This window comes from Lepus europaeus, chromosome 7, assembly GCF_033115175.1.
Source record: "Lepus europaeus isolate LE1 chromosome 7, mLepTim1.pri, whole genome shotgun sequence".
Taxonomy (NCBI): domain Eukaryota; kingdom Metazoa; phylum Chordata; class Mammalia; order Lagomorpha; family Leporidae; genus Lepus; species Lepus europaeus.
The window spans coordinates 113144855-113166200 of record NC_084833.1 but is presented as its reverse complement, the minus strand read 5'-3'; the positions used below and the strand labels follow the sequence as shown (position 1 = coordinate 113166200).

General features: G+C 39.2%; 1 protein-coding gene across 1 annotated transcript; it reads left to right on the top strand.

Annotated features, from left to right (window-relative positions):
• Nucleotides 1-8972: 8972 nt before the first annotated feature.
• On the top strand, nucleotides 8973-9902 carry LOC133764755 (olfactory receptor 8B4-like). The gene has a single exon (XM_062198439.1). It carries the CDS (start codon nucleotides 8973-8975, stop codon nucleotides 9900-9902), a length of 930 nt encoding a protein of 309 aa, XP_062054423.1.
• The last annotated feature ends 11444 nt before the right edge of the window (nucleotides 9903-21346 follow it).

Here is a 21346-nt window from a genome sequence, read left to right as displayed (position 1 = left end):
TATCACATTATATCCCATAAATGTGTATTATATTTTGAGTCAATAAAAATAAAAGAATGCTTTGTTGATTTTTTTTCTGATAAACTTGCTTGTTATCCCAAACCAACAGCCAGCCATGCAGTTCTAAAAGCATGTTATAAAATAGGGATCGAGCATTTCCACAGTAATTGTGTAGTAGTACGAGACTATTGCTGAATAAAGATTCAGCACAAAATAACTGGATATAAAATCAAAGATACACTTTCTTTAACAACCTACATTTTAAGAGTAGAGGTTTTAGGGGTCGGCGTGTGCCGTAGTGGGTAAAGCCACTGCCTGCAGTGCCAGCATCCCATATGGGCACCGGTTTGAGTCCCGACTGCTCCACTTCCAGTCCAGCTCTCTGCTATGGCCTGGGAGAGCAGTAGAAGATGACCCAAGTCTTTGGACCCCTGCACCCACATGGGAGACCCCGAGGAAGTTCCTTGCTCCTGGCTTCGAACTAGTGCATCTCCAGCCGTTGTGGCCAATTGGGGAGTGAACCAACAGATGGGAGACCTCTCTCTCTCTCTCTTTTCCTGTCCTTCTCTCTCTGTGTAACCCTGACTTTCTAATAAATAAATAATCAATCTTTTTAAAAAAGAGTAGAGGTTTTAACAAGTGTGCAAAACATTATTCTATCTGTTAATTTTGTAAGGTATCTCAAAGACAATGAAGTGAATATAGAGCCCATAAAAATAGAAAACTATCGTAACTTTGACTAATTTAAATAGACACTAGATAATCATTAGTAATGGTAATTATTGTTCCATTTCATCCTCAAGTGTTAAGCATAATTCTTTTTATTTTATTTCTTTATGGCTGACATCCCATTTAAATAGCTGGTCAGTTAATTCATTTAATTCATCTCTGTTTAGCAAAAAAAGTAACTGAATGCATTCCACTAAGCAGCATAATTTGCCTTATTCAAGGAAAAATGAGGAATTAAAGAGCTGAATGTTTTGAAAACTTTATTGCCGGGATATGGAGAACAACAGTATCTGGATTCTGGCATGCTTGTTTATTTTATTCATGTCCTGGAAGGGGAAAGTGGTTCAAAAGAGCAACACTAAAGGGTGTTTGCTACATTCGTTTTTGAAAGTGACAGTCAGGGAGTGTTTGCCCTCATCACAGGGATGTGAGCCTTTGCCCCACAGCCCAGGAGGGTTATCCTGTCTACACTCACTATCCGCGGCCCTCTTGGCCTCTAGTTCCTATTATCCTAGCCACGATCTTAGCTGCAAGTGGTGATAGTGGATTCTCTCTAACCTTGGTAAACAGAGTTAATTGGCAAAAATAGGGGTGTTAAAAGAATTCCAGATCAGGTTGGAGAACCCGCTTTGCGGGCAGGCAGGTGGGGAAGTCAGATGGTAGAATTGCAGCAAAGACACTACTGGATCACCTGCTCAGGCTGCCCTAGGTTTTCCTGCTGGCACTACCAGCACCCCCTGCCATTTGTTATCAGTTGGTAGGTTTTTCACTTTGTTTCTCTTTATCTTTATACATACACACTTAAAAATTGTATATTTATGGAGAACCTTATGATGTTTCAATCAATATGTGTATCTGTTGTATAATGTTCAAATCAGGATAAACAAACACATCTATTTCTTTAAACATTTATCATTTAATTATGGTAAAAACAGTAAAAACGAAACTCATCCTTTTTTCAATATTTCTGGAAATATACAGAACACTGTTATTATCTATGGTCTCCCTACTGTGCAAAAACACACCAGAACTTGTGTCTGCTAAATGTAACTTAATACCCACTGACCAGGTTTTCCCATACTCTCCCCTGCCTCTGGTAACTGCTGTTCTACTGTGAAACCAATAAAATAGAAATTGTTGCTGGTTATTTTGTGTCCCTGGCCCGCCCTGCACTCAGAATCCTGTGTGTGAACACCCTGCTGGCTGAACTCAAGTCTCTGTTCTGTAGGAAACTGTCCCAAGAGGTGGCCAAGTCCTGGCTCCAACCCAACTTCATACAAAGGCATTACCAGTGGTGGACAGGCTCAAACAGCTATGTTTATTCCTGTGTGCTTTCGAGTTTTGAAACTGAATTTTACATCCTTAGCGAGGCCTTCTCTGATCTGGAAAATGCAGCAAGGCCCCCTGCTTAATGCTTTCATAGCATCTGTAACTTCTTTCTGGCACACTTGTATTCTAATTAGTTTTGTGTATCTGTTCATTCTAGGTTTCTGTATCTAGATGCTGTGTTTGGAATTGCACGGACTTGTCTGTTTGGGTTGTTGCCTTATTTTTAGAGCAAATCATGGGGACTAACTTGTGTTAAATGCTCTATGTGGGCATTCATCCCTTGGTATCCCTAGAGATTGGTTCCAAACCCCTCCATGGAGACCAAAATCTGCAAATGTTCAAGTGCCTTATATAAAATAGTGCGATGTCTACATATAACCTAGGCAATCCTCCCACGGACTTTAAATCATTTCTAGATAACTTATAATGCTTAAAACAATGTAAATGCTATGTGAATGTTGCCATACTGTAATGTTTAGAGAAAAATGTCTGTACCTGTTCCTGATAGATACAATTTTTTGCTCCAAATATTATCAACCCACAGTAGGTTGACTCTGAGGATGCAGAACCCACGGATATCTGTTGGACCTTCTCATTTCTACTTTCTTAAATTAGATCTCTAATTCATAGCTTCCCTTCACCCTCCACTGATGCTGACTTATGGATATTTTTTTTCAAACCTACCCTCTAGTTTGCATTTCTCTATTCACTGTGTATAGTAGACACAATTAATTACCATATTTATTTAATTCCTAATTTTAGTAACCAGATTTTCATTTCTCAATGTTCCATTTGATTTTTTTTTTGCTTTAAAAAATTTATATAAAGGGAACAAATTTTATGTATTCCACACAGGCAGTTTTAAGAGCATACTACTTCCCATTGTATACTCCATCCCCTTTCTTTTCTTATTTTTTCTGTCAATTTTTATACAATAACATACTTTCAATTTAATTTACTTTTACTTTTTGTTAAAAATTTATTTATTTTATTCGAAAGGAAGAGTTACAGAGAGGCTGAGGCAGAGAGAGAGAGAGAGAGAGAGAGAGAGAGAGAGAGAGAGAGGTCTTCTATCAGCTGGTTCACTCCCCAGATGGTCAGAATAGCCGGAACTGTGCTGATCCAAAGCCAGGAGCCAGGAGCTTCTTCTGGGTCCCCTATGAGGGTGCAGGGGTCCAGGGATTAGGGCCATCTTCTACTGCCTTCCCAGGCCATAGCAGACAGCTGGATCAGAAGTGGAGCAGCCAGGACTCAAACTGGTGCCCATATGGGATACCGACCAGCATTGCAGGAGGCGGCCTTACCCACTATGCCAGAGTGACGGCCCCTCCATTTACTTTATAATCACAAACTTAACCCTCCAGTTAATAAAGAATTGAATCTTTAAAATGTTGGTGGTTCTTTGATTTTTATGCTCCCTTTATTATTTGAATCTGCTCTTTTATTTCTTTAAACATATTAAACACATTATCTTGTACACTGTCCCTGACAAAATCAATACTTTTGCAGGAATAGACTGGGTTCTGTGTGTGTGTGTGTGTGTGTTTAAAGATTGATTTATTTATTTGAAAGGCAGAGTTACAGAGAGGCAGAGGCAGAGAGTTGGGGTGGGGAGAGAGAAAGAGAGAGAGAGAGGTCTTCCATCTGCTGGTTCACTCCCCAGATGACCACAATGGCCAGAGCTGAACTGATCCGAAGCCAGGATCCTGGAGCTTCATCTGAGTCTCCCACATGGGTGCAGGGGCCCAAGGACTTGGTTCTTCTTCTACTGCTTTCCTAGGCTATAGCAGAGAGCTGGTTCAGAAGTGGAGCATCCGGGACTTGAACCAGTGTCCATATGGGATGTGGGCACTGCAGACGGTGGCCTCACCTGCTACTCCACAGTGCCGGCCCCTCGCTGTGTTTGGTATTTTTGATTCACGGTGGATTATTTTGTATTTTCTAATTGATTTCATCTTAAGCTCATGATCCTTGACTATTTATCTGAAGAAATTCTCTGATATCTGGATTTATGTTGTATTTTCCAGAGAAGATTTTTGTTGTTATATATGTAATATGATATTTTTTTGCCTGATGTAAATAGGTCATTTGAAATTCTCAGGAAGCATTTTATCTCCTTTTTTCTGTTCTTCTTGAGCCAAGGCCAAGTCAGATACATGTCTTGCTCCTGTTTCCTCTGTGGGTTTCTTTTCGTAATCTAATGTAGCCACGAGAATGTTTCCTTTGGGGGCTTCAGTATTATGAATCAGTCATAATTATTTTGCTTGCACAGATTTCCCCTTATTTCTGCTAGCTCAAACATGAAAAATAGATGATTTTTATATTTCACCCACAATTTTTAGTTCTGTCTTATCAGGAGAATTCTTTCCGGATGTAAAATTTGGAGTATTGCTAGGCATAGCTGTTTTTAATGAACATTTGTTGGTTGATGAATAAAATGACTTCTACGCTAATTAAAAGAGGTAATGTTTTCTCTCTTTTCCATTGCTGGGCCATGGTGCTCCACATTTGCAAAACTGTCATTCAAGATAGGAAAATGCAATGAGTGAGAAACTGTGTGTACTATTTATATACTTATATAGTCTTATGTATACTATTTCTTATATTTATGTATAATAAAATTATGTATACTATTTTCTTCTTAAGAGCAGACCTCACAAACATCATTCAAATGTGGACCTGGAAGGAGATTTTCTGGGTATTAAAGGATAACTGGACCAAGGAACCCAGAATTATACTGGACATTGCCCTGGTCATTTTTCTTGATGCTCATCCCCCCAATCCTCCCCTCTCCCCCAGATGTAGGTCCTACAGGGCTTCTGTTCTCCCTCAACACTAGGTAAATAAACTGTAGTGTATCTTTTTTTTTTTTAAGATTTATTTATTTATCTAAAAGGCAGAGTTACAGAGAGGAAGAATCAGAGGGGGGAGAGAGAGCTCTTCTGTACATTGGTTCATTCCCCAATGGCTGCAACAGCCAGAGCTGGACCAATCCGAAGCCAGGAGCCAAGAATTTCTTTCAGGTCTCCCACGCGGGTGCAAGGGCCCAAGGATTTGGCATTCTCAGGCCATAGCAGAAAGCTGGATTGGAAGTGGAGCAGCCAGGACTCGAGCCAGCGCATATATGGGATCCCGACACTGCAGGCCAGGGCTTTAACCCTCTGCGCCACAGCACCAGTCCCCTGTAGTGTATCTTGAGGCAAGACCAGAGAGTTCCAGTATGATTATCTTGAAGGCAAGGGACTGACAAAAGAGAAATGAGTGGAAAGACTGCAAGCTAAAAGAAAGAGAGGAGAGAGAGAAAGGGAACGGGAGAGAGACAGTAACCTAAACCATAACCTTTTATGACTTAGCTGTGGAGTCACATAGAAACACTTCCACCATTTTTTTTGGTTGGAGATGTCCATGTCCCTGCCTAGAGGAAAAAGTAGGGAACATAGACCTCGTCTCTCTCTCTCTCTCTCTCTCTCTCTAAATATTTATTTATTTGAAAGGTAGAGATGTGGGGAGAGAGAGAGAGAGAGAGAGAGAGAGAGAGAGAGAGAAAATCTTCCATGTGCTGGTTCACTCCCCAGCACATGGCAGCAACAGTTGGGGCTGGGCCAGGCTGTAGCTGAGAGCCAGGAGCTTCCAATATGGTGCAAGGACCCAAACACTTGGGCTTCCTGTGCTGCCCTCCCCAAGCTCATCAGCAGGGAGCTGGTTGGAAATGGAGCAGCCAGAACTTGAATCATTGCCTGTAAGGGATGCCGGTACTGAAGGTGGAAGGTTAATACTCTACACCACAGTGCTCCAACCTCATCTCTTGATAGGAGGAATGCCAGTCCTATTACACTAAGAACATGTAGAACACAAAGTGTGGGGCTCATATGAGTGGCTGTGTGTGTGTGTGTCTGTGTGTGCTGGGATGGCCATCTTTGGGAAAAAACAATCTGCCACACATATACACATTGTGTGGTTGTTATAAACATGATATTACATTGGAAAACATCTAGCATAATGCCAGGGACTTGTAGTTGCTCCATATGCATTAATTCTCTTTCTTCTTGATTTTTTTCCTTTTATATAAGAAAAATATAACAAGTTTTTATTTTAAGGGGCACAAGATGGATGAGAAATAAAAACAGTGCTACTTTTCTTGCATGTTTTGCTATACTAAGTTGTCAGGTCAGTAAATACTCATTTTACAAACGAGGAAATCATGACTCAAAGCTGTTTAGTAATTTTAGTCTTAAACTAGTTTTGTAGGATGATTTTTTGTTCTCCAGTTCTGTTTTAAATAGACTTTTAAACAAGTGTAACATAAAGGTACAGCTCAATGAATTTTTGAGACTGAACACATCTGTATAACCAGAACTCTTATCAGACCCAAAACTTTGCTGGGATCCTTGAAGCAGTTTTCATGTCTCTTCTTTTCTTTACTCTTGATTTCTTGGCCACGAGTAAAGGCTATTTGATGTCTAACACTATAGGTTAGTTTCCTTGATTTTATATTTTATTTAAATAGAAACAAAATTGTGTACTTTTTTGTACTTGGTTTCTTTTGCCTCATAATAGGTTCATGACATATATGTCTATATAGCATGGCTATATAGAGTTTTATATTGTTAATATCATGCCATTTATTACCCAATTGTTAGACATGTGGATTATTTTCAGTTTTTGGCTATTAAGTACAATGAGGCTATGAACATATGTGGCATGTGTTTAAATAAACATTTATACTTATTTTTATTGGATATACACTTAGTAGTGGAATGCTGGTTCAGAATGTATGAATATGCCCAAGTTTATTAAGTACTACTAAAAAATTTAATCTATCCATCTAAATTATATACAACAGTGTATAGCACTAATGTCTATTCCTGGTACCAGTTTCATCTTTTACCTTTATTTTTCCTTTTTATCTATTTTAAGCAGGTGACTAGGGTATTTCTTTGCTTTAGGATTTTTGGGTAGGTATAAATAAGAAGCAGCTTGCATTCAATACTCTTCCTAATTCTGAAGCCAAGATCTACTGAAGAGACAGCATTGCCTGTTCAGCAGTGTAAATTCAGTATTTTGAGGGCAAGGGGGAAGAAATACAGACTGTGTCAATAAGGAGATAGAAATCAGAGAGTCTAGGAGACTGCTGGGGTCAGAGGACCTGAATAGCTGCCTATGCTCTTTTTAGTAGGGCAACCATATAATTTGTTATCCAAATCTGACACTTTTGAGAGTGAAATGAGGTGTGCTATTAGTAATTATTCATGGATAATTGGTGTAAGTTAAGACTGTCCCAGGAAAAATTGGGATTATTTTAGGCAGCTGCAGTGGAAATTTACAAGTGAAATGCTTTTATGATTTGAATTCTTGTAAGAGTATTCATAGAACAGATCATATAAAGAATAACTTTGTCATCTGAATAATGATAGGATTAAACCCTCAGGTACATCTGTTGCTGTACCTTAAGCCTGCACTTCTATAGAGTAACTCCATGCAGGGTGTGTGTGTGTGTGTATGTGTACTTCCTGGCATGGGTGTTGTGATATTTTGATCTCCTCATATATAGTAAAGGCCTGTCTGTGTCCTTTAGTAGAACTGAGAGTAGGTGGTGTCTGTGGAGGTGGTGGTGTGGTGTCTCTACCATTCTGAGCAGCTCATGGTCCTAGAAGTATTTTGTGTGAGGTGCTCTCTGTAGCTCCTACAACCTGGATTTTTTTTTAATATGGTTCTACTCTCAAAGCTCCCTTTGAAAAATTGGAAATGGTAGCAAAAATGTGACCATTCTGTCTTGAAGTCAATTATAGGCTCTGAGAGTTATTGAAAGAAGAAGATGAGCCTGTAAACTCAGGACAGAATGACATGAAAACCCTGGATTTAAGGGGAAGTTAGAGTAGAACCTTGACTCCTAATAAATGATATAAGCATCTAATTCAGGCTACAAACAACAGTGCAGTTTCTCCCCTCTAGAGACTGATCCCAGAGGCATTCCCAGGGGAAACTTTCTAAGCAGGTCCCTGAGATCATCAAGTGGCTTAAAGTTCCCCCATGTCAAGCTTGTGGAGTTCTGGTGAGAATGAGGGTTGCTAGGTTTTTTTCTCGCACAGTTGTTGAAGACCACCTGAGAAAATTCACAAACAGAAGCCTTTATCTGTTCATCAAGCACCTTGGAAACTGGGTCTATAAAAGCTCTTTCTCAGCACCAAGGTCATCAGAAAAGTCTGCTCGTAAGGCTTTTTCACTGGCTGCACCACCGTCTGCTAACAGAAAACAACATTGCAGAAGGCCACGCATTGAAGAGACCAAGCTGGGGGAAGGAAGGTGAAGATCTGAATCCCATGTTTCTTGATGGTTTTATTTTAAGCTCACAAGTGAGGGCTCTGGAAAACATGTGTATCTTCCCTACCCTTGACACTGACTCTGAGGTGACGTGAGGTGGAATGAAGGGGTTTAGAGGAAGAAGGCAAGAGGTACAGAGCTGGCAGGGGGCACTCCTGGCTCTCCCTCTGGGTGGGAACCTGATATGAAGTTGGGAGAAGGAGGCAGAGAATGCAAAGACACAACATGGGAACTCTCTCTCTCAGAGTTGAGGCAGTGAATTTCTGGATCTTAGGGTGTCTTTCTGAGAATCCTTGGGCAACCAGTTGAAGTACATTTTCTACTCATCGCTTAAATGAGGCTAGAACTCTTGTTGCCTGTGCTAATACACTTTAGCTTGAATTCATGGTACATGCAAGGGAACTCAGATACTGTTATAGACATGTTGTCAATAGCTTAGGATGGGGAGGGCCGTTGATGAGGGAAGAAAGGCAAAAGAAAAAAGATTATATGTGTACTGGCTCATCTCCTAGAACCTTCTTCCACTGACTGCACTTGTCACTGTCATCACTCTGTGTTTTGTCCTTGTTTCCCCAGACGACTCTCCTGAGAGAATGACTTTGAGAAACAACTCCTCTGTGACCAAGTTTATTCTTGTGGGATTATCAGAACCGTCAGAGCTCCAGCTCCCCCTATTTCTCCTGTTCTTGGGGATCTACATGCTCACCATGGTGGGCAACATGGGTTTGACCGTCTTAATTGCACTGAATTCCAGCCTTCACACCCCAATGTACTTTTTCCTCTTGAACTTGTCCTTTATAGATCTCTGTTATTCTTGTGTGTTTACTCCCAAAATGCTGAATGGTTTTGTATCAGAAAATACCATCTCTTATGTGGGGTGCATGGCTCAACTGTTTTTCTTCTGCTTCTTTGTCAACTCCGAGTGTTATGTGTTGGTCTCGATGGCCTATGATCGCTTTGTGGCCATCTGCAACCCTTTGCTGTACACAATCACTATGTCCTCTCAGCTGTGCTCTTTGCTGATGCTTGGCTCATACGTGATAGGATTTGCTGGGGCCATGGCCCACACAGGCAACATGCTGAGACTGATCTTCTGTGATTCTAATGTCATTGACCATTATCTGTGTGAAGTCCTCCCCCTTTTGAAACTCTCCTGCACCAGCACCTATGTCAATGAGCTGGTGTTTTTCATTGTTGTTGGAGTGGTCATTACAGTATCCAGTATCAGCATTTTCATCTCTTATGCTTTGATTCTTTCCAACATCCTCCGGATTCCTTCTGCTGAGGGCAGATCCAAAGCCTTCAGCACGTGTGGCTCCCACCTAACTGCTGTTGCTTTGTTTTTTGGGTCAGGAGCGTTTGCCTATTTAACCACCTCTTTTCCTGGGTCTATGGTTCAGGGCAAGTTAGCATCAATATTTTACACCAATGTGGTTCCCATGCTTAATCCTTTGATCTACAGCTTGAGGAATAAAGATGTTAAACTTGCCCTGGATAAAACTTTGAAGAGAGTGCTCTTCTAATGCATCTATTGGAATCTTTGGTGATTAGTTCCTGTTAAACTTCATACCCTAGTACCATTTTATCTACAGGTAATTTTAACTTATTTCCTCAAACAGGGCATTTTCTCTACTTAGAAAATTGGAACTCTCTTGCCTATAGTCTTCTTGAGAATTATATCATTTTGTACCACTTAACTGGGCTCACTGAATGCAACTTAGCATCTATTAACTTCCTAGAGTTTGCTAGATTCTATATTAGGTCGAAACGATGAATAAGATGAGACCCCAATGCCTTGCATTTTTTCGTTGGTAGGCTGAATGAGTTTGTCTAAGAACATTTCTGGCTGAGAGAAGAGACAGGTCATTGTATGAGAATCTAGTTACTGAGCAGTCTTACCAAAGACCAAAGGTAGATTCCTTAGTGCCAATCTCCTAAATCTCAGAGGGTTTGCTTGCCAGGGGATTGTAAATCCTTGCCTTTATATATGTATATATGTATATATATATATATATATGTATATATATATATATATATATACACATACACATAAAAGAAGGCCTCACTCAAGAAATTCATATGGCTTGATGTATAAGGATAAATCAAAACCCAAATCTTTTACTTCTCAGTTTCAAACTTTGTGGGCCTTGGAATGATAACTGGAGACAGAGCCAATCTTGCAATTAGACAAATTTCACAAGTTTTATGGGTCTCAGGGTGAAAGGGAGAACAAATAATTTTCATGGATTTGCATGATTATGTAGCATGTTATGGTGTACATTATGGAGTTTTTAGGAAATTTATTTTTAAAAATTGATTTATTTAATTGTGTGTGTGTGTGTGTGTGAGAGAGAGAGAGAGAGAGAGAGAGAGAGAGAGAGAGAATGTGTGTATTACTATTAACCACTGGAGAAATTAAGAAGAAAGTAGATTCATATTATACTCCTCACTCTTAGGTGTACCATAAGTGATTTGCATTTTGAGTGCCAAAGGCAATTCTGTACTGCTCTGCTATACATTCTGCTATTTTAGTTTGAATAGTTGAGAATTCAGCAAATATAACTCCCATCAATTACTGTGAGTGTAGGAGGAAGGTGAATTTAGGGCCAGCGCAGTTCATGTGGAGATATAAGAAAGTGGAATCTCACATCATGGCAGAAGAATGAGCACTATCTGAATAGAGGGTAGAATTTGAGGTTGTCTTGAGGTGAGCCCCCAGTGAAAAATATTTGGTGCTTATCTTTTGGGTACGGGAAGAGTCAAATGAAGGTACTGAGTCTGTCTTTTGCTTTGCTTGTAACTCTCTATTCCATAAAATTGAGCAATTCCACAGTGTGTGTTGGGGTAAGAAACAAGGCAGCAATAGGAAGTCTTCTCCCTATTTACTTCTCCGCTGGCACTGGTGTGAAAGTGCAGCGTTCTAGGTGCAAACAAAAGTGAGACATCCACAGGGGGCGCTGAGGACTGTACAGAGGAGCACCTGCAGCATAGGCTGATGAATGAGCAGCCAAGAGAAATTATATTTTCTCCTATTTATTAAATGCAGGAGATCTTTGAAGAAGGAGAAGAACTCTGATACTTCAGTTACATGTAAATTGTGATAATAACAACACTCAGCATTTACCTAGCATGCTCATATATATGTTCACTGTTTGAGGTGCCTTACGTATATTAACTCACTTGTTGCAATTGAATTAACACCTTGTTCACTGCTAGTCAACCCTCTGGGCCTCACTGAATCCCACCGTCTAGGACTGTTTGTGTCTAGGCCCACCCATGGGATTTGGAGTATTAGGAAAAAGTCAATAATGAGGAAGGACAAAAGTGATTCTATGCTGCTATAAAAAAATAAATAAATTGCTATTTGGTAAAAACAAGTAATAAGTTAAGGCATAGGATATGCCAGTGTTATGGTATAGCAAGTTAAGTTGCAGTTTGGGATGTCCACATCCTGTATCAGAACGCCTGGGACAGAATCCCACCTCTACTTACAGTACAGTTTCCTGCTAGTGTGCAAGGGAGGCAGGAGATGGTGGCCCAAGTACTTGGGTTCCTGTCATCCACATGGGAGACCTGGATGAAATTCCGAGCTTCAGCCTGGACTAGCCCCAGATGTTGCTGGCACTGGGGAGTGAATCAGCAAGTGGAAGAGCATGCTCTCTCTCTCTCTCGCTCTCTCTCTCTCTCAGTAACTCTGCCTTTCAAATAAATAGCTTAAAATGGTTATTTTCATGAAAAAATGTTGAATCCCATGCACACCTTTTTTATAATAAGCATTTTCCATGAGATTTATAAAGATATTTTATTTGAGTGGTGGGGTTTGAGGAGAGAGAGGGAGAGAAAGAGAGAGAGAAAGGGAGAGAAAGAGAGAGAGAGAGGAGAGACAGAGCTCATGACAAGAGCCTTGGGTGATTACTGACGTCATGAATAAGAGTGTCAGTTGTTTAATCAACAGTAGGAGTCACTGTGCACTTACTCCCCAGTAATCTGAGTCCTTAATGTGTTGTACTATGTGAATTAATGATATAATGAATACTTTATACTTTGTGTTTCTGTGAGTGCAAACTGTTGAAATCTTTACTTAGTATATACTAAATTGATCTTCTGTATATAAAGAAAATTGAAAATGAATCTTGATAAAGAATGGGATGGGAGAGGGAGTGGGAGATGGGATGGTTGCAGGTGGGAGGGATGTTATGGGGGGAAAAGGCCGCTATAATAAAAAAGTTGTACTTTGGAAATTTATATTTATTAAATAAAGTAAAAAAAAAAAAGAAACCTGAGTGGGACTCGAATTAGAGTTCATATACTTTGGCAGCATCACAGGTGGTGGTTTAACCTGCTGAGTTACAATGCTGGTCCCCCTTTATTACCTTGATGTTAGGCAGTCTCTTTTAAGCTACTTATAATAAAAGTAAAATACAAAATTGCAGAATGGCTAGAAAAAGCAGATAACTGTTTATTCTGTTAACAAACAGGACAATGAAGGTAAATGAATTCTGTACTTAGTAGGTCTGGAAAACAGACATAATAAAGCCAACTAAAGAAAGACAAGTAGAAATCAATACACTTTAAAAATGGAAATATTGCATTGGGAAGCAGGAAAATAATTGTTAGTGAAAAAATTTAACAGCTTGTTTTTAGAGAAATGAATGAAATATCTCAACTGCTAGCTATCCTAATTCAGAGAAAAAGGAGGAATAACAAGTAAAAAAGTAAGAGAAGAGGGGAGTAATCATAGAGGAAATAAAAAAATTAGTTTTTTGTCAGCCTTAGTTCAAAGAATTTAAAAGCCTGGATTGAAGAGACCATATTTTAGGAACACATAATTGAACAACATGATTTCTGGATGGGATAGAAAAATCAAAATATTGCAATTCTACAGAACTAGTAAAATTGTTAAAGGGTTCTATCACAAAAACTGCCAGACCCAGATGGTTTCACAGAAGAATTCTAACAACAAACAGATAATTCTGATACTGTCTGAATGGATTCAGAGCCTAGAAACCTCAAAAAAAAAAAAAAAAAAAAAAAACCCTCTCTTCAAAGTTGCATTTACATAGGGAGTAAAAAAAAAAAAAATCCAAAACTCTGAAAAGATTGCATTAAAAACTACGTACAAACTTTACTTATGAATAGCAACACAAAATTCTAAATGAAATATTTGCAAACATTTAGCAAGAAAAAACAGAGTAATTCATCCAATCCAAGCGGGGTTTATTCTGGGGATTCATATGGGGTTCAACATCAAGAAATCTACTAATATGATGTATTTATTGATAAAGCTGAGGAGAAAGATCATGTGATCAACACCATTGATGCTAAAAGAATTTTTTGGGTTGAATTTATCATCAACTTTTGATTAAATGTACTTTATAAAATAGGATTTATGGAAATAATTTTATTTATACCTCTTTTAAAAAATTTAAGCTAGAACTGAAAGTCTTGTTGGTTTTTTCCCATTTGCTTTTATTTCCAAGGACTTATACTGTTTGTCAAACTACCTTCCACTTTGGACAAAATTCATAGAATTGTATTTATGGTAATATAACTGTAATACAATTATGGTATGTTAAATGAATTGTCAAACTACCTTCCACTTTGGACAAAGTTCATAGAATTGTATTTCTGGTATTATAGCTCTAATACAATTATGTCATGTTAAGTGCATGTTATGTTAAGTGAATCTGAAATAAAATAATTCACTTTTTCTTCTTTTATATTCTAGCTGTTTGTGGACAAATATCCTTGGCTCCGTGCATCCACAGACTAGTCTGTCTAAGCTCAGGATCAAAGGGCTAGCTACAAGAGTGAAATTTCTTTGTTTTCCTAACTGTAAAAATAATCTTTTATTCCTGAAACTGTATGGAGAGGATTGAGTATCTTCCCAGGCAACTCCCATTTGTCTTTTGCTTCTGAGGCAGAAATAGCACACTCCTGCTGGTTATCTTCTTTCATCAAGGTGCAAATGAAGATTCAGTTAAGGAATCTGCTAAAGCCATCAGAATGTGGCAGATCCCACTTTAGTTAAGCCCATCTTTGTCTGGTTCCAGCTGCAGGGGTTCTGCGCTAATACACAGTGCATTCCAGGAAGGAATGGAAAGAAATAGAAACATGAAATAGAGAAATGGGAGAATAGAGATCAGCAATTGAGAGATGATTGACAATCAACATGAAAAAGAAGGTAATAGTAAAGATGGTGCCCCACGTCCTTATGTGAGAAATATTCTGTAGTGATTTCAATGTCAAAGTGGACACATGCAAATATTCTTGATAAATTTGTCCATAGAGCAGAATAAATACAGTTGGTTGATACGAAGAAACATTCAATCATGCCTTGTTTTCAATATATATATATATAGCACTTACAAGGTTGAAAGATGGGCTAGCTTTATTCTGGGCTTATAGGTCTCTCCAGAGATTGTATATAGTTAAAATTCATTGTCAACTAATTTTATATGCTGAAATACAATAAAGTACAACAAATTTAATAATGCAATTGAATAATACAAAATATTCTGGGGAGAATTTATAAAAATATTTTTGACAACATTTATTCTAAAATGAAAGAGAAGTTGTTCCTGTGGATCTGGGAGATTTGTAAAATTGAAATTGTCACCAAATAGGGCTGGGCACTTAGTCTAGTAGGTAAGATGCCCGCATCCCTCATCACAGGACCTGGGTTCAATTCCTGGCTTTAGCTAAAGTAGACCTTGGGAGGCAGCAGTGCTGGCTCTGCCACATGTGAGACCTAGATTGCATTCCTGGCTTTGGCTTTGACCCTGGCTTTGCCCTAGATGTGGGCATTTGGAAAGGCAACCAGCTGTCTATGCCACCCTGCCTCTTAAATAAATAAACATGTTAAAAATGCATCTGATTATTTTAACCTGGTTTCAAACACTATTTGATAGAAACACATTTATTGTTGGTTGATAGAAAGAAACATTCAATCATGCCTTGTTTTCAATATTAAAATTTCACATTTAGATACTAGATTATATTGATAAGCAGAACATAAAAACTACCCACATCTATTATATAATCATGATTTCATGAAATCATTCATTTGGCAAATAATTATTGGGCTGTTAATATACTCTAGGTGTTGGAATGGAGCAGTAAACAAAACAAGAAATACTTGGAGCCAGTGATGATCTTGTCATATTGGAATTATTTGTTTATACTTGTGTATTTTATTTATACTGTGATTGTCAAGTCTTAGCCATTACTCCTTCCACTATCCAACAACGACATTGTCCAGTATGTTTTGCAAATTGAATATATTCCAACTGTTTAATTAATTTTGCTCTAAAGAATACTTTTTATTTTTTAAAAATTGTGTTTCGATGAGTTTAATTTTTATAAAAGGAGTTATAGAAGATCCATGACTATACATTTTAGGGGCCTAAGATACAAAATATGGGTCTCATGAAATATTCTTTTTCATTTATAATTCATTTTTTATTTTTGGTTTAAAGATGTTACTGAGTCACTAGCACAACCTGGTGGATACTTAAGTGAACTACCTGGTTTAGTATTTTTAGTTTCTCTTTTGAGTTGTCTCCTTGTACTGGTCAGGCATTTATTGTTTTACATTTAAAAATACATAAAATTTTGAGTGTTGTATTAAAATTTGGCCTAGTGATTAAAATACTTACATCCTATGCTGGATTACTTGCGTTCCACTCCTGGCTCTGGTTTCTGACTCCAATTTCTGGCTAATACAGACCCTGGTGGCATTGGTGATGGCTCAAGTAGTTGTTTCCCTGCCACTCATGTGGGAAACTTTGTTTGAATTCCTGACTCCCAGCTTTGGCCCAGCTGTAGCAGACATTTGAGGACTAGACCAATGGATTGGAGTGCGTGTACACACTCTCTCTCTTTCTCTCAAAAAAATTCATACAACATTTTTTTGTATAACAAATATATGTGCTGTGAACTTATCTTCTAATAACCATGTGGGTAGAACATTTGTCTGCTGCAAATAGTTAATTTCTCGACAGCAAGAAGACAGATACACACTTTTAAATTATAATTCTGACATCCCACAGAAATTTAATAAATATTTTTGAATTAAAACTATGGTTTTACTTGTTTGCAACCTTTTAAAGTGTTTGTGAATTTTTCAGGTGATTGATGTCTACTTAATGGATCTGGGAAAATTATCTTTGTTGGATCCGTGCTATCTACAGTGTGAGGCATTGGACATGCCCTTTCTTCAGGTGACCATGACTAAAAATATCCAGGCAGAAGTGAATGAGCTTCTACCAGAAATGCTTTAAAGATATTTCACCACGCATGCGTGGCAGGGTTGCACTAGATGACCTCTGATCCTGAGATTTGAAAACCAGAAATGATTCATTAAAATACATAATTTCCATCTGCTTGTACCTCCGCAAACTAATGCAAGAATTCAATTCCTGTGAAATTCCTTGTCAGATTTCCAAGTCTTCAGAAGGATTTGGTTGTGCCCAGGAACCAGTCATTTGGTGCAGCTCCCAGACATCCAATGACCCCGTCTCCTGCGGCTTCCTCCCCCTCTCAGAGTGAGAGGACACACACCGCCCTGGAGGCAGGGGTGGGGTGGGGATAGTGCTCCTGCAGCCCTCTCTCCAGGCCTTAGAGAACAGTCGCTGGGAATACAGATACATTCTGCGAGGCTCTGTGACCAGATCCTGAACAAAATCCTCATTCTCGTTGACTGGTTTCTGGATACTGGCCACATTTTCTCCTCTATTCCCTTTTACTTATAATCTGAATAAATGCTCCTTAGTGCTCACTGAACACCAATGAGATGCTGCATTTGGCACTGGGTATATGGCATGTACTATGTGGACAACTTGAAGTTCTCATGGAGCCTCCACCCCAGCAAGTACGTGTGAGTGTGAAATGGACCAGCTCTTCGTGAGCTCATGCCACCCATCTCTTCACCAGGGCCTTGCACATTGTGAGTCTCCTTTGGGGTCATCTGGACCTCTCCTCAGAGCGCGTTTTACTAGATTTGGTAAGGAGCACAATCTTTTTATTTTAAATATTTATTTTATTTATTTGAAAGGCAGACTTACAAAGAGAGAGAGGGAGAGATAGAGATAGAGATAGATAGATGATAGGTAGGTAGGTAGATAGAGCAAGCTTCCATCCATCAGTTCACTCCCCAGATGGCCTCCAAGGGCCAGGGCTGGGCCAGACTGAAGCCAGGAGCCAGGAGCTTCATACAGGTCTCATGTGTGGGTGTAGGAACCTAGGACTTTGGGACACCTTACCCTACTCTCCAGGGGCTTTAGCAGAGAACTGGACTGGAAGTGAAACAGCCAGGACTTGAACTAGCACCCATATGGGATGCCAGCATTGCAAGTGGTGGCTTAATCCACAATACCACAGTACCATCCCCAATGATCACAATCTTTAGTGAGTTCTATGATAAAATTGTCAATAATCTAAACAACAGGCTTAATAATAAAAGATCAAGTGCATCACAAAGTAAACACATATTCTCCACAGCATGTTAAAATACATAAATGTTAAAATAATATAATCGTGTTATGAAGCATAATATGTTAGATAATATGTATTATATAGGATAATTTTCCCCAAGTCATAAGTTCTGTCAATGTAGGTAACTTTTTTTTTATATCCCAAATATAGTACCTGCCATAATAACTGTTCAAAAAATATTTGTTGAATGATTGAATGAATGAGTCAATGAGTGTTGCCATCATTTCTTTCAGTACTTAGGAGAAACATTACTGCAAGAAAGAACAGAGCAGGGAATTCATCTATTGTTCTTTTTAATAATAATGGGTAGAATTTCTGTGGAGAGCACAGCAAGAATTCCTCAGGTTCACCTTGGAGAGGAGGGAGTCTCTTTATTCTTCTCTAGAATACACAGTCTCAGTTCTGAGGCTTTGTTCTGCTGATTCATCCATATTCATTTCTGAGCTGAAAATAACCATGATGCTGTCAAAAGATAAAATTACAACAAATTTAGTTGAAAGCTCTTAATTAGCTTTCAGATTGAAGCAGGCCTCGGAACCAGAACAGATTTAAGGGACTCGGGGACTGAAATGTGGTCGGGGACAGAAAACAGAAGTGATGTACAGAGACAGAGGAATTAGTTACAGCGTGGTGTTTTGCCTTATTTGAATCAGCTGGCCGCCTACCATTGTCGGAAGCTCAGCTGCTGTAATTGACTCCAACTCAGCTATTTGTGCTAAGTTAGCTTGCAGTTCCTCATATAAGGATGTCAGTACTGAGGCATTCTAAGGCTCGAATTTAATTTTACAAAGGGTACCATTTTACAAAGGGTACCATGTGTGTAGCCCCAAGGGCATTAGTCTGCATTCCTCAACTCAGTGTTTGGTGGGCATGTGACATCCTCTTTAGCCACTGACGTCTCCACTCCTCCTCTCCTAGTACCCAGCCTTAGCCTTGGATAACTGATTACAATCCAGTTCCTGTTGAGATTGAATAGATTCTCATTCTACGTACTGGGCCGCCCCTTAGAAATTAACTGATAGCAACATTTTGCTGCATCTCTTTTCCATCCTAATGTGTAATTTCCACACAGTGGCTATTGTATGCTTATGATCTCCCTGGGATGCACAGTGTTCTGTTACATTCTAGCCTTCCTTCAAGTAGTTTCTTCTTGAACATTCTCTCTGCCTTGCTCCCACACTCCTCACCTGACAAAATCCATGTCGTCTTTTGTTCAGTTAATTACTTTTTTGTGTTATTTGTTTAAACAAAACTTTCTTTATGGCACCTCCCAGACTCTTTAACCAATCATATGTACTTGGGAACCCACATACTTATTGTCCTCACTGTGACCATAAAATTGCTTGTTGGGTTCTAGAGTAGGCTGGAAACTCTTTCATTAAAAGGCTATTTTAAAATTATTTGTCATTGTATAAAGATGTCAGCAGAGGTTTAGAGATGTAGATAACAGGGTTCTAACCTTGGAAATAAAAAAGAGAGGCAGCTGCCGATGTGGGAGACAATGAACATTATCTGGAACACATTGTGTTATTTATTAGTTCTCTTCTATCTTCCTTTAATCCTGAGTGAATATCACAGGGTCCAGAGTTCACAGTGAATTTAATTAATCCTGTGTTGAATGCAGTTGGGCACATGGCTAGGACATGGGTGTGAACATTTTTTAATTTCAGAGACTGAGAAAGAGAGGAGGAGAGTGAGGGAGCGAGTAAGAGAGCAAGCAAGCAAGATAGCAAGGGAGTGAGAGAATGAACAAAAGGCCATGAGCAGTGCTGTAGCTGGGAGTGATGAACTCAATCCAGGTGTCTCCCTTTGGTGGCACAGACCAACTATGTACGTCATCACTTGCTGCTTCCCAGAGTGTGCATTGGCAGGAAGCTTGAATCAGAAGCGGGAGCCCAGGATCAAACCCTGGCATTCCAATATGAGATGCAGGTATTTTAACCTCTTGGCAAAATGCCTGCTCTCTGAGGTTGTGATCTGAATTTTACACTAAATTTAATAAAAATGGTAAACTAGGACTTTTGGATCTTGTCTTCCCTATAATTTTCAATAGATGCAAAGATTATATATAACTTAACTCCTAAGTTTTAGTGGCAATATCCCAAATTGTTGCAGACAAGGTTCTTATGTGAATGAGGACCACCATTGTGAAAGCCAATAATAGCATTACTTGTTAGAGCAGGAAACTAGGGTATTATCTTTTGAGAAGTGAAATACAGAGAGGGTTACAAAAACTATTGCAGTTTATTATTAATTACGAATTAAAACACTCTAAAACCTTTCTTCAATATTTATTCATATCTACTACTTAGAAGTTAACATTTTTCACAAATATGTCTTTTTCAGTTCACGATTTGTCTTACATGGATGCAGGGAAACCACTGTGTTAAGGTTTATGTTGACTTGGCTGGTGCTGTGGTGCAGAAGGTTAAAGTCCTGGCCTTAAGTGACTGCATCCCATGTGGGCACCGGTTCTAGTCCCAGCTGCTCCTCTTCCAATCCAGCTCTCTGCTATGGCCTGGAAAAGCAGTACAAGATGGACCAAGTCCTTGGGCCCCTGCACCTGCCTGGGAGACCCAGAAGAAGCTCCTGGCTCCTGGCTTTGGATCAGCTCAGCTCCGACCATTGCAGCCATCTGGGGAGTGAACCAGTGGATGGAAGACCTTTCTCTCTCTCTCTCTCTCTCTCTCTCTCTCTCTCTCTCTCTACCTCTCTCTTAACTCTGTCTTTCAAATAAATAAAATAAATCTTAAAAAAAGGTTTATGTTGACAAATAACTGCAAGTGGCTCTAGGAGTTGGCAGCAAGAATCCTGGGGATGTGGACTTGGTGTGAGGTTGCACAGCAGTACCTGGAGTGAGCTGAACCAATGCAACCCCAGAAGCCAAGAGGTGGATGTGGCGCAGCAGGAACAGTCTGGCCACAGTGCCATTCTCCTGTTCCATAAGATTGTTGCATAACACTATTGGATCCTGCTGTAACCACACAAATAGTTCTCAATGGCCCCATTGGTTTTCATCATTGCAGATGAATTTCCTGAGGTGAGATCAGGAACTGTGTAGCTCAGATTAACGCATCTGGTTTCTGGCTGCCAGAGGGTGTAGGGAGGGGTCTTCTCTCCCATATGGTTTCTTTAAGGAAAGTTGGACACTGAAGCCCACTAAAGTAATACTGAGTGGAGGATCCCCTGCAAGACACATGAACATAGAACTGTGTTTTCACATATATAGGAAGAAAAGACATTTGAATCTCTGTTTAGTGGTTTATTTACATAATGCCAGCTGTGGCATTTGGGGATAGTGTGCTTACTCTTTTTCCACTGCATGTGATTAAATCAATGCCAAGTATTCAGATCATTTTCTACAAACTTGTTTCAGTTTTGCTTTTATATTTTTTGAGATGTTATTTATTTTTATCAGAATGTGAGTATTGGTTGGCAAAGTAGAAATGTGTAGTCGACAGAGGCTCAGCTC